This window comes from Aquarana catesbeiana, linkage group LG11 (genome assembly GCF_042186555.1).
Source record: "Aquarana catesbeiana isolate 2022-GZ linkage group LG11, ASM4218655v1, whole genome shotgun sequence".
Lineage (NCBI taxonomy): Eukaryota > Metazoa > Chordata > Amphibia > Anura > Ranidae > Aquarana > Aquarana catesbeiana.
In genome coordinates this window covers 136,606,235-136,620,140 of record NC_133334.1, presented here as the reverse complement: position 1 = coordinate 136,620,140, position 13,906 = coordinate 136,606,235, and the positions used below count along the sequence as shown (strand labels likewise).

General features: G+C 44.2%; 2 protein-coding genes across 5 annotated transcripts in view; one reads left to right on the top strand and one right to left on the bottom strand.

Annotated features, from left to right (window-relative positions):
- SNX20 (sorting nexin 20) overlaps positions 1 to 13,906 on the bottom strand; it is a 64,470-nt gene that overhangs the window by 39,059 nt on the left and 11,505 nt on the right. Inside the window, exon 2 of the mRNA XM_073604987.1 lies at positions 13,787 to 13,905. Coding sequence (XP_073461088.1) covers positions 13,787 to 13,898 — 112 coding nt within the window. The 5' untranslated portion in view covers positions 13,899 to 13,905. The remainder of the gene's footprint in view (positions 1 to 13,786; position 13,906) is intronic.
- NOD2 (nucleotide binding oligomerization domain containing 2) overlaps positions 12,185 to 13,906 on the top strand; it is a 235,854-nt gene continuing 234,132 nt past the window's right edge. For all 4 annotated transcript variants that reach the window (XM_073604985.1, XM_073604984.1, XM_073604982.1 and 1 more), the window contains exon 1: positions 12,185 to 12,344. The gene's annotated coding sequence lies outside the window, so the exon portion shown is untranslated. The remainder of the gene's footprint in view (positions 12,345 to 13,906) is intronic.

Here is a 13,906-nt window from a genome sequence, read left to right as displayed (position 1 = left end):
AAGACACCTTTAGATTTTTGCAGATCACTTCGCCAAACACGGTTTTGTTTTTTTCAGAAATTATACCACGTTTATGTTGGTCTAACTCTTTAGTTTTCAAATCTCTGAACAAAGTTCGAAAAAGGATAAATAGGGCTATGGAAAAATTTTTAGTCCCTAATTTAGGTTTGTCGTTTCGTCATATGGAACTGTAAGGTAATTTGCCAGGTTTGTGTAGATTTGACGGCATACATTTATCTGATGTAGGTTTAGATATTTTTAATTTCTGATTTGCAAACATGCATAAAGTTGGCCGCGGTCTGGGGTTGTGTTGACAGGAGAGTTGATGTTGTCAACTCTCCTGTCGATTGGGAGATTTAAGAAAAAGATTTTATGATAAATGCTGAGTCAGCTCGAGTCTGGTTTATTGTTAAATAAAGTTTGGTTGAGAATATGCTTTATGAGAATGGATTTGATGTTATAAATAAAAATTTGGTTTGGTATTAAAGAAGAAAATAAAACCAATAAATCAGGCCATGGCCAATTGTATCCAATAATAATAGAATAAAAGAAGTATTATTATAATGAGATGTGTGTGTTGTCTATTTATTTATTTTGCAATGCATGTTTGTGAATTTGCATGATGCCTACTATCCCATGGGGAAATAAAAGGGAGGCCATATTTGGCCGTCCTTTCCTCATGGGATTGTGGCATCGGCATTTAGGAATTAATTAAAAGGTCCCTCAGGTAATTTAAAATTTGATAGGTTGTTTTAGGGTCAGGTGATTCAAAAGGTTATAGAAGTTTAATAAACTATTAGGGATTGGTCAGTTAAGGTCAGGTGTCATAGAAGACTCTAGAAGATTAGCTAGTGAAGCAATGATTGGGCAATTTAAGTCAGGTGTTTTAGAAGGTTCTGGAAGGTCAAGAGGTCAGTTAGGATTGGTCAGTAAAGGTCATATGACCTTTAGAATATTCTAGAAGGTATCTTATGGCATATTTAAGGGAGACTTCTAGTCAGGAATTTGCCAGACGCCAGAGAGATTACAGCGCAAAGAGCTCCCCGCCCTACCCCCCCCCGTCGCGGCCAAAAGATTTATGTGGTGGCTCCCTTTGGTGAACAATCAAAGGGGAGATTTAAGAAAAAGATTTTATGATAAATGCTGAGTCAGCTCGAGTCTCAGTGGCTGAAAAAAAATTTGGTTTGGTATTAAAGAAGAAAATAAAACCAATAAATCAGGCCGTGGCCAATTGTATCCAATAATAATAGAATAAAAGAAGTATTATTATAATGAGATGTGTGTGTTGCCTATTTATTTATTTTGCTATGCATGTTTGTGAATTTGCATGATGCTTACTATCCCAATACTGCATGGTAACTAATGCCGTGTACGCATGGGCGGACTTTTCGACCGGACTGGTCCGACGGAACAAATCCGTCGGACAATCCGACCGTGTGTGGGCTTCATCGGACCTTCAGCGGACTTCTTCTGTTGAAAATCAGATGGACTTTAGATTTGGAACATGTTTCAAATCTTTCTGACGGACTCGAGTCCGGTCGAAAAATCAGTTCGTCTGTATGCTAGTCCGACGGACAAAAAAGGACGCTAGGGCAGCTATTGGCTACTGGCTATGAACTTCCTTATTTTAGTCCGGTCATCACGTTCAAACGACTGGACTTTCGAACGGACTTAAGTCCGTTCGTGTGTGGGCAAGTCCAGTCGCCCGAAAGTCCGTCGTAACTTAGTCGAAAGTCCGTCGGAAAGACCGTTGGACGTTTGATGCTGAAAAGTCCGCCCGTGTGTACACGGCATAACACTCCTCCAGTTCATTGAATGGGCAATGAAGATGCACCACCACTTTTTTTAAAGCATCACTTTGTCAATGTTAAGCCTGGTACACGTGGGCCGAATGTCGGGAGACATCGGACGGTTAAAAAATAAACAGCCTACACTCGGCCCGTGTGTATGTCGGTCTGTCTGACAGAAGCCGTCAGTTTGGCCAGCTTCTGTCGGACGTGCAAGCTGGAAAACCAGCAGCCAACTGACTCCTGATCACCACTTCACTGATTGGAGTGTTCTGGTGGGGGGGGGCTGTCCCCCTGTCAGAACACAACAGCTCTGCTGGGAAGATAGCTGTACTAACTTTGTATAGTTAGTATAGCGGCTCTGACCGAAGCCAACATTTTTTTTTTTTCGTTCTAACCCGCTGGGTTGAACAGAAAAAAAACTGATAGTGTGTACCAGGCTTTACTCCCCTATGCTGTCAGCAACCTCTTTGTGTTAATCAGTTGGCAATGCTGTGTAATACAATGGACGTTTATTGGATCACACTGCTACCCCTTCCTGCCTTGTATGAATCCTTCTGTGCAGACATTTATAGAAAGCTAATACAAAGCCAGACTAATGCCCCGTATACACGGTCGGACTTTGTTCGGCCATTCCGACAACAAAATCCTAGGATTTTTTCCAACGGATGTTGGCTCAAACTTGTCTTGCATACACACGGTCACACAAAGTTGTCGGAAAATCCGATCGTTCTAAACGCGGTGACGTAAAACATGTACATTGGGACTATAAACAGGGCAGTAGCCAATAGCTTTCATCTCTTTATTTGTTCTCAGCATGCGTGGCACTTTGTCCGTCGGATTTGTGTACACACGATCGGAATTTCCGACAACGGATTTTGTTGTCGGAAAATTTTATAGCCTGCTCTCAAACTTTGTGTGTCGGAAAATTCGATGGAAAATGTGTGATGGAGCCTACACAAGGTCGGAATTTCCGACAACAAGGTCCTATCACACATTTTCCGTCGGAAAATCCGATCGTGTGTACGGGGCATTAGATGTTTTCCAGGAATAACTGGATTCAATGAAAATATTTTATTATCTGCTTGGAGTTAAGCTTTAAAGTCTAATTATACTCATCTTTAAAAAATTAGGGTGTCCCCATCTCCCTTTTTTTTCTGAGTATAGATCTGTTTGTCCCAAGCATGATTGAACTTACTGTTGACTGACTGTCAACCACTCTTTCAGCAAAATAATACTTTCTAAGATTAGTTTTGAACTTTCCTCCTGCTAGTTTGAGGTCATGTCCTGTGTTCTTGATCTTGACATCATATTGAAAATATTGCCTTTCTGAACCTTATTCATACCCTTGATGTATTTAAAGGTTTCAGTCATGTTTCCCCTTCCCCTTCTTTCACACAGACTGTACACATTAAGTTCCTAAAGTTCCTGAACTCTCCTGATCATGCAGCCAAATAATGCAGGTAAGCAACCTCCCAGTCCTTCGCTGTACCTGATCATGTCAATTGTCAAGGGCATTCCCCACATTCTTGGAGAGAAGAAAGGAAGAATGATATCTGCCATTGGAGCAAGGAATAAGGTAAGTATTGCTCTGCTTTATGACTGTCCCCAGACAAAAGAGCAGTGATTCATTAATATACAGGGGCACACTTTCTGAATGAAAGAATAGGAAACAAAAAGTCGGTAGCAAAGCCCAGTCCCATGACCTGTGAAAGTCATGTCAACAGCCTTTCTTTCAATTGCATTCTTCAATCGCCTCATCAGTCTGTATCTGAACCCAGGACCTCTGTGTTGTCTAGCTGTAGCTCCTCTCACTGTTCCACCTGAGATGCTGGAAAGCTCCTTGCCTGTGCCCTTGGACAGCCTTGTCTTGTATCTTGTTTCTGGTGAACCTCAAACTCTTTGTTCTTCCCATGAACTTCCTGATTTAAGCCATGTTTCTGCTGCTGTCCTTATCTTTACTATTACTCGCTATTGACCCTTGGCTTGTTCATTGACTACGCTTCCATCTAGTCTCATCCAGCTACTACTCCTTAGTGACCTTGGATTGTTCATCGACTGCGCCTCTGTCTCATCCCATCAAGCTAATGCTTTTGGCATGTTCATCGACTACACTTCTGCTTGTTCCTTATGTGCCTCATCTGCTGCCTGACCCCCACTTGATTTTTCCCACTGGGAAATCCAGAGGGCCACAACCTGAACCTGGCATTAGAACAAAGCAAAACCCATCTCCACCATCAGGAGCTCTTCTAGTGCTTAGACCCTGTGCTTTGCTTTAGGTGAGCCTGTGGGGAAACTGCTTGTAAATATATAGTAGCTGCATATTCATGAACCTACAGCCGCTGACCTCCAAGCCTGATCCCAGACCGTGACAATAGTGTAGATAGCAATATCCACTCTCCATTAAAAGTGTTATCCCAGTGTCTGAGAAACAAGTAATGCTGTCCAAATGCTTACAAATTATCAAAGCAAATCTGAAACAGTATTTTAATATATATATATTGTCGTGTCCTGCCCTAGTCTGGTTAAATGTAATTTTGGGCTCTGCTGTACTCAGTTGAGCAGCAATTTGTTTTTGGGTCTGGTCTCCCTAAGCCCTATGGTTGATTGCTCCTGCCTGCCCCTGGAAGAAGCTTTCAGAAATAGAGTAGGAATGTCAGCCATTAGGCTATGCCCAGATAGTAAGGATAACATGCCACAAATTTGTGTCAGTGTTGAATTGTAAGTCTTTTTAAATTGCTGCACATTTTCACTGGAAAGTTGTACACTTGCAGAGCACTTGAAGCGCAAGTTGTAGCTCTATCGAAAAGCCAGTGGCGTGCAAAACACACCTCAAAAACTTCCACCCGGTGCCAAAAAAAAGTGCCCACACATAAAGAGTGAAACACAAAAACGTGCAACGGGTGTACAGAGTCCTCCACTAGGGAAGGACCTTACCCTGATCCCCCGGGGCGTTAGGCTCCAGACAGGGACTGAGGTACTCAGGCAAGTTGTAGCTGACACTTTTCCAATTTGTAGCAAATTTGCATGGCAGGTCTCTAGCAAGAGCAAAGTTGCAGTGGTGAGTCTACAGCAAGAGCTCTGCAAGTCACAGTGACCCCTGTGGTGGGGTGACTATTGCACAACATAACTGAACCAGAACTTGCAGCAGACTTAGAGAATCATCATTATGCAGCATCTGTCCTGTTTTCAATCATGCGGGGTAGGTCCTGCGGAATGTCCTTTGTCAGACGGACACATAGGTGGAGGTGCGGCTTCAGCCTTGAGCTTGACGCGGCCTCTTCCTGCCATAGCTCTGATAGTGAGGCTTAGTTTTCTCCAAGCCTCGCTCTCGGTTGCCGAGACACTGGAGGGCGCATGCGCTAGGGGATCTCGAGCATCCGCACGCCGCTCTTGACGTCACACATCGAGTGGTGTGGAGGGGTTAAATAGGCCGGCCACGAGGAAGCAAGCAAACAGGATACAAACATAGTAAGTTGAGAGACTTTTGATTATGCATTGCTACTTACAAGAATTTTAACCGAGTAGTTTATTGATCCTGGAGCGGGTAATGATACTGGGTATGCCTTGCAACCGAGGTTGCTGATGACAAACATAGCTACCCCATCAGAGATTATTATTATTATTATTATACAGGATTTATATAGCGCCAACAGTTTGCGCAGCGCTTTACAACATTAGGGCAGACAGTACACTTATAATACAAATCAATACAGGAGGGATCAGAGAGCCCTGCTCATTAGAGCTTACAATCTAGAAGGGAGGGTCAAGTGGAAACAAAAAGGTAATAACTGTGGGGGATGAGCTGATGGAGAAAATGAAAATACAGTTGTTAGGTGTGGGTAGGGTAGGCTTCTCTGAAGAGAAGGGTTTTCAGGGATCGTCTAAAAGCTAATAAAGTAGGAGATAAGCGGACAGATTGGGGTAGGGCATTCCATAGGATTGGAGAGGCTTTGGAAAAGTCCTGGAGGCAAGCATGGGAGGAGGTGACGAGGGAGCTAGAGAGCAGGAGGTCTTGAGAGGAACGAAGAGAACGAGTAGGTTGGTATTTAGAGACTAGGCTAGTGATGTAGCTGGGGGCGAAATTGTGGATGGCTTTGTATGTTGTTGTTAGTATTTTGAATTTAATTATTTGGCCGAGCGGAAGCCAGTGGAGGGATTGACAGAGAGAAGTGGCAGACACAGAGCGATTGGTAAGGTGGATGAGTCTGGCAGCAGCATTCATGATGGATTGAAGAGGTGATAGACTATGTAGAGGTAAGCCAATGAGAAGGGAGTTGCAGTAGTCGAGGCGAGAGATGACCAGTGAGTGAATTAAGAGCTTTGTTGTGTCATTGGTTAGAAAGGGGCGTATTTTGGATGTTGCGGAGGTTGAGGCGGCAGGATTTGGACAGTGATTGGAAGTGTTGCTTGAAGGAGAGTTCAGAGTCTAGGACTACACCTAGAACCTTGGCATGTGGGGATGGGCTTATAATTGTGCTATCGATTTTAAACAGAGAGATCAGGGGAAAGGGGCATATGAGAGATCAGGGGAAGGGGCATATGGGGGAGGAAAAATTATAAGTTCGGTTTTGGATAGATTGAGTTTGAGGAAGTGGTGTGACATCCAGACTGATATATCTGATAGTAAATTAGTGATACGTGAGGAGACAGAGGGAGTGAGCTGAGGGGTAGAGAAATAAATTTGGGTGTCGTCAGCGTATAGGTGGTTTTGGAAGCCATGGGAGGCTATTAGTTGACCCAGGGAGGAGGTGTAGATTGAAAATAGGAGAGGTCCAAGAACAGAACCTTGGGGGACCCCAACAGAGAAAGGAAGAGGAGAGGAGGAAGTAGAGTTGTAAGAAACGCTAAAGGTGCGGTTGGATAAGTAGGAAGAGAACCAGCGAAGAGTAGAGTCACGGAGACCAAAGGCATGGAGTTTTTTTTGAGGAGGGGGTGGTCAACCATATTGAAGGCAGCAAAGAGGTCCAGGAGTTGGAGTACAGAATAGTGGGTGGGTCCAGTATGGGTCTGCATGTTTTAGAGAGCTGGGGAAGATACCAGAAGAGAGGGAGAGATTGAAGATGTGGGTTAGAGAGTGTAGCATAGAGCCAGAGGGTGAATGTAGCATTTGTGAGGGAACAGGATCCAGAGGCAGGTGGTAAGGTGGACATTACCAAGTAGTTTAGTAGCCTCGTCTATAGTGGTGGGGTTGAAAGAGGGAAGTAATGATTGTGTAAAGTGTGGAGGGTATGGGAACAGTAAAGATCTCCGTGCAAATTGTATCAATCTTCTGTTTGAAGTGATTGGCAATCTCCTGGGCAGTGAGTGAGTTGGCGGGTGGAGGACGAAGTAGAGAGTTGAAGGTAGAGAAGAGTTGAAGGGGACTGGATGATAAGTTGCTAATGAAAATGATAAAATAGGTCTGCTTGGCAGAGAGGCTGGAACTGTATTTTTGGAGGGCAGATTTATATTGGTTGAAATCTCTCTGAGACTTAGTCTTACGCCACAGGCGCTCATGAGCACGACTACGTTTTTTCAGACTTCTAGTATCATCTGTTTGCCAAGGTTGAAGGGGTCGGGGCCTGATTCTGTGTGTAATGAGGGGGGCCAGTGAGTCCAATGAGGCTAGAAGTGAAGCGTTGTAGACAGAAGTGGCTAGGTTGGTGCAGGATAGGGGTGAGATTTTGTCATAGAGGTCGTCGATAGCAGTGTAGAGAAGAGAAGGGTTGAGATGACGTAGGTTTCTGCGGGTAACTTTTAGGCGGTTGGAGGGAGAGGAGGTGGAGGAGAGGGAGAGTGTGAAACTAATAAGGTGGTGATCAGAGAGAGGGAATGGATAGTTAGAGAGGTTGCATGGAGTGCAAAGGTGAGAGAAAATGAGGTCAAGGGTATTGCCTTCAGAGTGAGTAGGAGCATGTATCCACTGCTTCAGGTCAAAGGAGGAGGTTAGGCTGAGAAGTTTGGAAGGGGCAGGAGTGTTAGTATTAAAGAGGGAGTCCTGCGAAAAAAAAAAAATTTAAAAGTCAGAAGCTACAAATACTGCAGCTGCTGACTTTTAAAATAAGGACACTCACCTGTCCCAGGGTCCAGCGATGTCGGCACCCGAGACTGAATTGTCCCTCGGTCCTCGGGTGCTGCCGCCGCCATTCTCTGTAAGGGAATCAGGAAGTGAAGCACTGCGGCTTCACTTCCCGGTTCCCTACTGCGCATGCGTGAGTCGCGCTGCGCTTCCTAACTGGTCCCCACTGTCTCTGGGACCCGTGTGTGTCCCAGCAGACAGCGTGGTGGGGATGGGAAGAGGCATATACTCCCGTGGGAGTCTATGCTGGAAGTGGGTGCAAATACCGGTCTTAGGCAGGTATCTGCACCCCCCCTCCCCCCTGAAACGTGCCAAATGTGACAACGGAGGGGGGAGGGTTCTGAAAAGCGGAGGTTCAATTTTTGTGTGAACCTCCGCTTTAATAGGGATGTTGAAGTCCCCGAGAATGATTGTGAGAATTTCAAAGGAAAGAAAGTAGGGTATCCAGGCAGAGAAGTCATCAAGAAAGGTTGATACTGGTCCAGGGGGCCTGTAGATCATGGCTATCCTTAGAGAGATTGGAGTGAAAAGACGAATGCAGTGTGCTTCGAAAGAGGGGAGTGACAGAGAGGGAAGTGGCTGAAGTACCTGAAAGGTGCTATGTGGGGCTAGAAGGATTCCGACACCTCCTCCCTTACGTCCACTGGATCTGGGGGAGTGAGTCCAGAGAAGACCTCCATGGGAAAGGGCAGCAGAAGACACAGTGTCGGATCCGTGGAGCTAGGTTTCGGTAATGGCAAGTAGGTTAAATGAGTTGGCAATAGAGAAGTCATGGAGAGAGGTGAGTTTGTTGCAGATAGAGCGGGAGTTCCAAAGGGCACAAGAGAAAGGGAGTCTGGTCATAGGAAGAATAGAAATGGGAACTAAAATTGTGTTGATTGTGGCTGCTGCCAGAGGGTGCAGGGTGATGGGTGCATGGGGAACAGTTAAATGATGGAGGCCCGGGGTTTGGGGATATACCTCCAGAGGTTTGGAGAAGCAGGAGGGTGAGGGAGGTAATATGGGAATGGGATTTATATGAAGGGACATGCCTCAGGGTCTTGGAGATTTTTAGTGTGTGTGGATTTAGAATTAGCAGGAGTTGGTGGTTGCAGTAATAAGGAGAGGACAGAAGTGAGGGTGATATACAGTGGGGACGGAAAGTATTCAGACCCCCTTAAATTTTTCACTCTTTGTATATTGCAGCCATTTGCTAAAATCGTGTAAGTTCTTTTTTTTCCTCATTAATGTACACACAGCACCCCATATTGACAGAAAAACACAGAATTGTTGACATTTTTGCAGATTTATTAAAAAAGAAAAACTGAAATATCACATGGTCCTAAGTATTCAGACCCTTTGCTCAGTATTTAGTAGAAGCACCCTTTTGATCTAATACAGCCATGAGTCTTTTTGGGAAAGATGCAACAAGTTTTTCACATCTGGATTTGGGGATCCTCTGCCATTCCTCCTTGCAGATCCTCTCCAGTTCTGTCAGGTTGGATGGTAAACGTTGGTGGACGGCCATTTTTAGGTCTCTCCAGAATGCTCAATTGGGTTTAAGTCAGGGCTCTGGCTGGGCCATTCAAGAACAGTCACGGAGTTGTTGTGAAGCCACTCCTTCGTTATTTTAGCTGTGTGCTTAGGGTCATTGTCTTGTTGGAAGGTAAACCTTCGGCCCAGTCTGAGGTCCTGAGCACTCTGGAGAAGGTTTTCGTCCAGGATATCCCTGTACTTGTCCGCATTCATCTTTCCCTCTATTGCAACCAGTCGTCCTGTCCCTGCAGCTGAAAAACACCCCCACAACATGATGCTGCCACCACCATGCTTCACTGTTGGGGCTGTATTGGACAGGTGATGAGCAGTGCCTGGTTTTCTCCACACATACCGCTTAGAATTAAGGCCAAAAAGTTCTATCTTGGTCTCATCAGACCAGAGAATCTTATTTCTCACCATCTTGGAGTCCTTCAGGTGTTTTTTAGCAAACTCCATGCGGGCTTTCATGTGTCTTGCACTGAGGAGAGGCTTCTGTCGGGCCACTCTGCCATAAAGCCCTGACTGGTGGAGAGCTGCAGTGATGGTTGACTTTCTACAACTTTCTCCCATCTCCCGACTGCATCTCTGGAGCTCAGCCACAGTGATCTTTGGGTTCTTCTTTACCTCTCTCACCAAGGCTCTTTTCCCCCGATAGCTCAGTTTGGCTGGATGGCCAGCTCTAGGAAGGGTTCTGGTGGTCCCAAACATCTTCCATTGAAGGATTATGGAGGCCACTGTGCTCTTAGGAACCTTAAGTGCAGCAACATTTTTTTGTAACCTTGGCCAGATCTGTGCCTTGCCACAATTTTGTCTCTGAGCTCTTCAGGCAGTTCCTTTGACCTCATGATTCTCATTTGCTCTGACATGCACTGTGAGCTGTAAGGTCTTATATAGACAGGTGTGTGGCTTTCCTAATCAAGGCCAATCAGTATAATCAAACACAGCTGGACTCAAATGAAGGTGTAGAACCATCTCAAAGATGATCAGAAGAAATGGACAGCACCTGTCACAGAAAAGGGTCTGAATACTTAGGACCATGTGATATTTCAGTTTTTCTTTTTTAATAAATCTGCAAAAATGTCAACAATTCTGTGTTTTTCTGTCAATATGGGGTGCTGTGTGTACATTAATGAGGAAAAAAAATGAACTTAAATTATTTTAGCAAATGGCTGCAATGTAACAAAGAGTGAAAAATGTAAGGGGGTCTGAATACTTTCCGTCCCCACTGTATATATGCTGTGGGGGGGGGAGAAGAGGGGTGAAGGAGAGATAGTTTTAGGATAAAGGACAGAGTTGTCAAAAGGAGTGGTTGAGAATGCATGTTACAAGGAGAAAGAGCTAAAGGGGTAAACAAGGTCACCTGATGTCTGTCTGGTGTTTTTCAAAGTTTTTTCTTGTGTCCCTTTGCTTCCGCTGAATTCGCTGAAGTGCAGAGTCAGCAGTGCTCCCACTTATAGAAATAGCCCACTTTGAGAAAGAGCCCTAGTTGCAAATGTGTGCCCCCTTCAAATGCTTCCCCCAAAAGAAGCTTATATTTATACTGATAGGGGTGGGGTGTGGGTGGATTTCAATTATCACTCAGGAGGTAATAAAGCTTGGCTGGTTAACAGGGCAAAATTCTTACTTCAGAAACAGACTAGCAAGAGGGCACTGAAGTTAAACAGGCCATAATTTTGGGTAAGACAAGGGAGATAATAAAGCATTGTAATGTGGACAGGTCTACAGACAGTTAAGTAAGATAACATACCAGTATTATTAAAGACACATAACAAAAGCAGATAGCAGTGTTTCAGTTTTTGGGTGGAGATGAATCAGTTAGCACATACCAGCATTATTGAGAGATATACATATACAATCTATAAAAAGCAAATGTAATCATTAATAATAGCAGCATATGTCTCTGTTAATACTTAACACATTTTTGTTTAGGTCTGTGAATCCTCATACCTTACGGGTTTGGATAATCCAGACAAATATTTAAATCAAGTCTCAGCTTGCTCCCGAGGTTCATTAATTCAAGATTCCTTGTAAGTTCACACCCTATGTACTCATGTTAGAATTATATCGAGTACGGATATATTCATGCTCTAAGTGTGATTTTGAATATTTTATATATAGCTTGGACCCTTTATCCCTTTTGTGGCTGCCTATTCAGCTGTCCAGACCATTAATGTATGGGTGTCAATTACCATCAAACAAATATAACTGGTATGTAACAATAATTATATTGATCATGAATTTTCCAATATTTAGCTGGATGCACAATGTAACGGAAAGTTTTATTTGTTCTTTTTTTTCTAAATTTTGCAAAAAAAAATTTGTATATATTATTAAAGTTTGTTTATGTATAAAAAGTATAAATTTCTTTTAAATCTTTTACTGTTCTATTAGATTGATGCATATACTCCTGAAGAACCTGTGTAATAAATTTGGCGAAATATGTCGAGTGGAAGCATCAGTTTTCACATGAAATGTGATATACCGTATATACTCGAATATAAGCCCAGTTTTTCAGCACATTTTTTTGTGCTGAAAATGCCCCCCTCAGCTTAAACTCAAGTCCTCCTCTGCAGCCTAATCCCCCGGCACTGTGATACATTCAGCCTAATCGCATGCCATGCTTCAGCCTCATGCCTCTTTCTCATGCCCCTTGATCGGCGTTGTGCCAACGTTATCTCCTGGCACTGTGCCCATCTGCAGTCTTATCCCCCGGCGCTGTGATACATTCAGTCTAATCTGCGGCCATTCAGTGTAACCAAGCGCCGCCTCCTCCTCGTCTGTGATAGACTAAATGTTGACTCACTGCTGGGAAACTGAGTCAGTGTTCCGTCACGGAGGAGGACACGGAGGATGACGAGGAGGAGGCGGCGCTTGGTTACACTGCATGGCCGCCGATTAGACTGAATGTATCACAGTTCCAGGGGATAAGACTGCAGATGGGCACAGCACCAGGAGATAACGCCAGCACAATGCCGATCAAGGTACTTGAGACAGAGGCATGAGACATGAGGCTGAGAAAGAGGCATGAGGCTGAGACAGAGGCATGAGGCTGAGAAAGAGGCATAAGGCAGAGGCATGAGGCTGAGAAAGAGGCATGAGGCTGAGACAGAGGCATGAGGCTGAGACAGAGGCATGAGGCTGAGACAGAGGCATGAGACAGAGGCATGAGGCAGAGGCAGAGGCATGAGGCTGAGACAGAGGCATGAGGCTGAGACAGAGGCATGAGACAGAGGCATGCAGATGGACATTGTTGACCCTCTTTTCCACTTACAGTAGCTGCTGCATTCTCACCCTCGGCTTAACCTCTAGTCAATAAATTTTCCCATTTTTTGTGGTAAAAGTAGGTGCCTCGGCTTATATTCGGATTGGCTTATACTTGAGTATATATGGTATGTGCTTGTTGAACCCATTAATTTTATCAGATGAATTTTAACGATGTAATGTAAAATAAATGTTGAAGATTTTTAAATATATTTGTGTCTACTTGCACCTTTAAAGTTCCCTAATTTCTCGTAATTCTTTGTACAGACTTAGAGAATGTTTGCAAAGAAAGTTGATCTGGAGTAATGCAATGCAGATTTGCTGCAATTGTGCAACAAACTTGCAAAGCCTGGCAAGTCTAGCAAAAGCTTAGCAAGTCATGTTCAAACTTGCAGCACAATTGCGTGCTATTTGGGTGAATATTTATCTGACCATATTTATATGCTCCCATGGTGGCTGAGGAGAAGATACATGTTTGGGAAGCTTGTTCAGTGCTCTCTCCTGGCCTTGGAAGTAGCTGTGTTGCTAAGGAGCTGATAGGTCTCAGCATGTGCCTGGCTGAGGACTTGGAGGAAGTTGGATTTAAAGACATTTGCTGGAGTACACTACCTTAAGGAGCTGAGCTAGAGAAGACCCCATTTTCACTAAAGAGTGTTGCATCGAAGCTGGTTAGAGACTGCTGTCCTTGGACATTGGGAGTAGGACCTTTTTGCCTAGGTCTCCAGGTGTGCCTATGTTCTGGGGGTTATAATCCTAGAGGTTGCTGTAGGAACTGCGACTGCTTTTCCAGAGTTTCAGATGGACTGGCTGTCCCCTCTACCTTTAGCAATATTTAAGACTGCTGCTAAAATGATTTTTGCTTGAGAATTTGTCCTCCTGTACTTCCTGGCATTTTGGAGTGTCCTGCACCCCTCATCCCTGCATCCCTCTCTCCTGTTTAATTAAAGCAATAAATCTACAAAAAGACATCCCCTAGACAGAGTCTATGTTTTTCAGTGTGCTCTGGAATTGCTACCTGGAACTAGCAGCCTCTGAACAGATAAGAGAGACCTAAGTCATTTCTAATGGCCCCTCTGGGGGTGGCACTACATATTATCACATAGTTTTTTTATACAAGTCAATAATCGGTGGTTTAAATTAGAGTTACTTTCTCAAGGCTGACCTTCATTTGATTCATCATTCACTGCATTCCTAGAATGCTCTGATTCCTCTGGTAATGTTGGGGAATCACGTATCCTTAGTGGTTCATCCTCTATAGAGCCTTCGGCACTCATACTGTCCC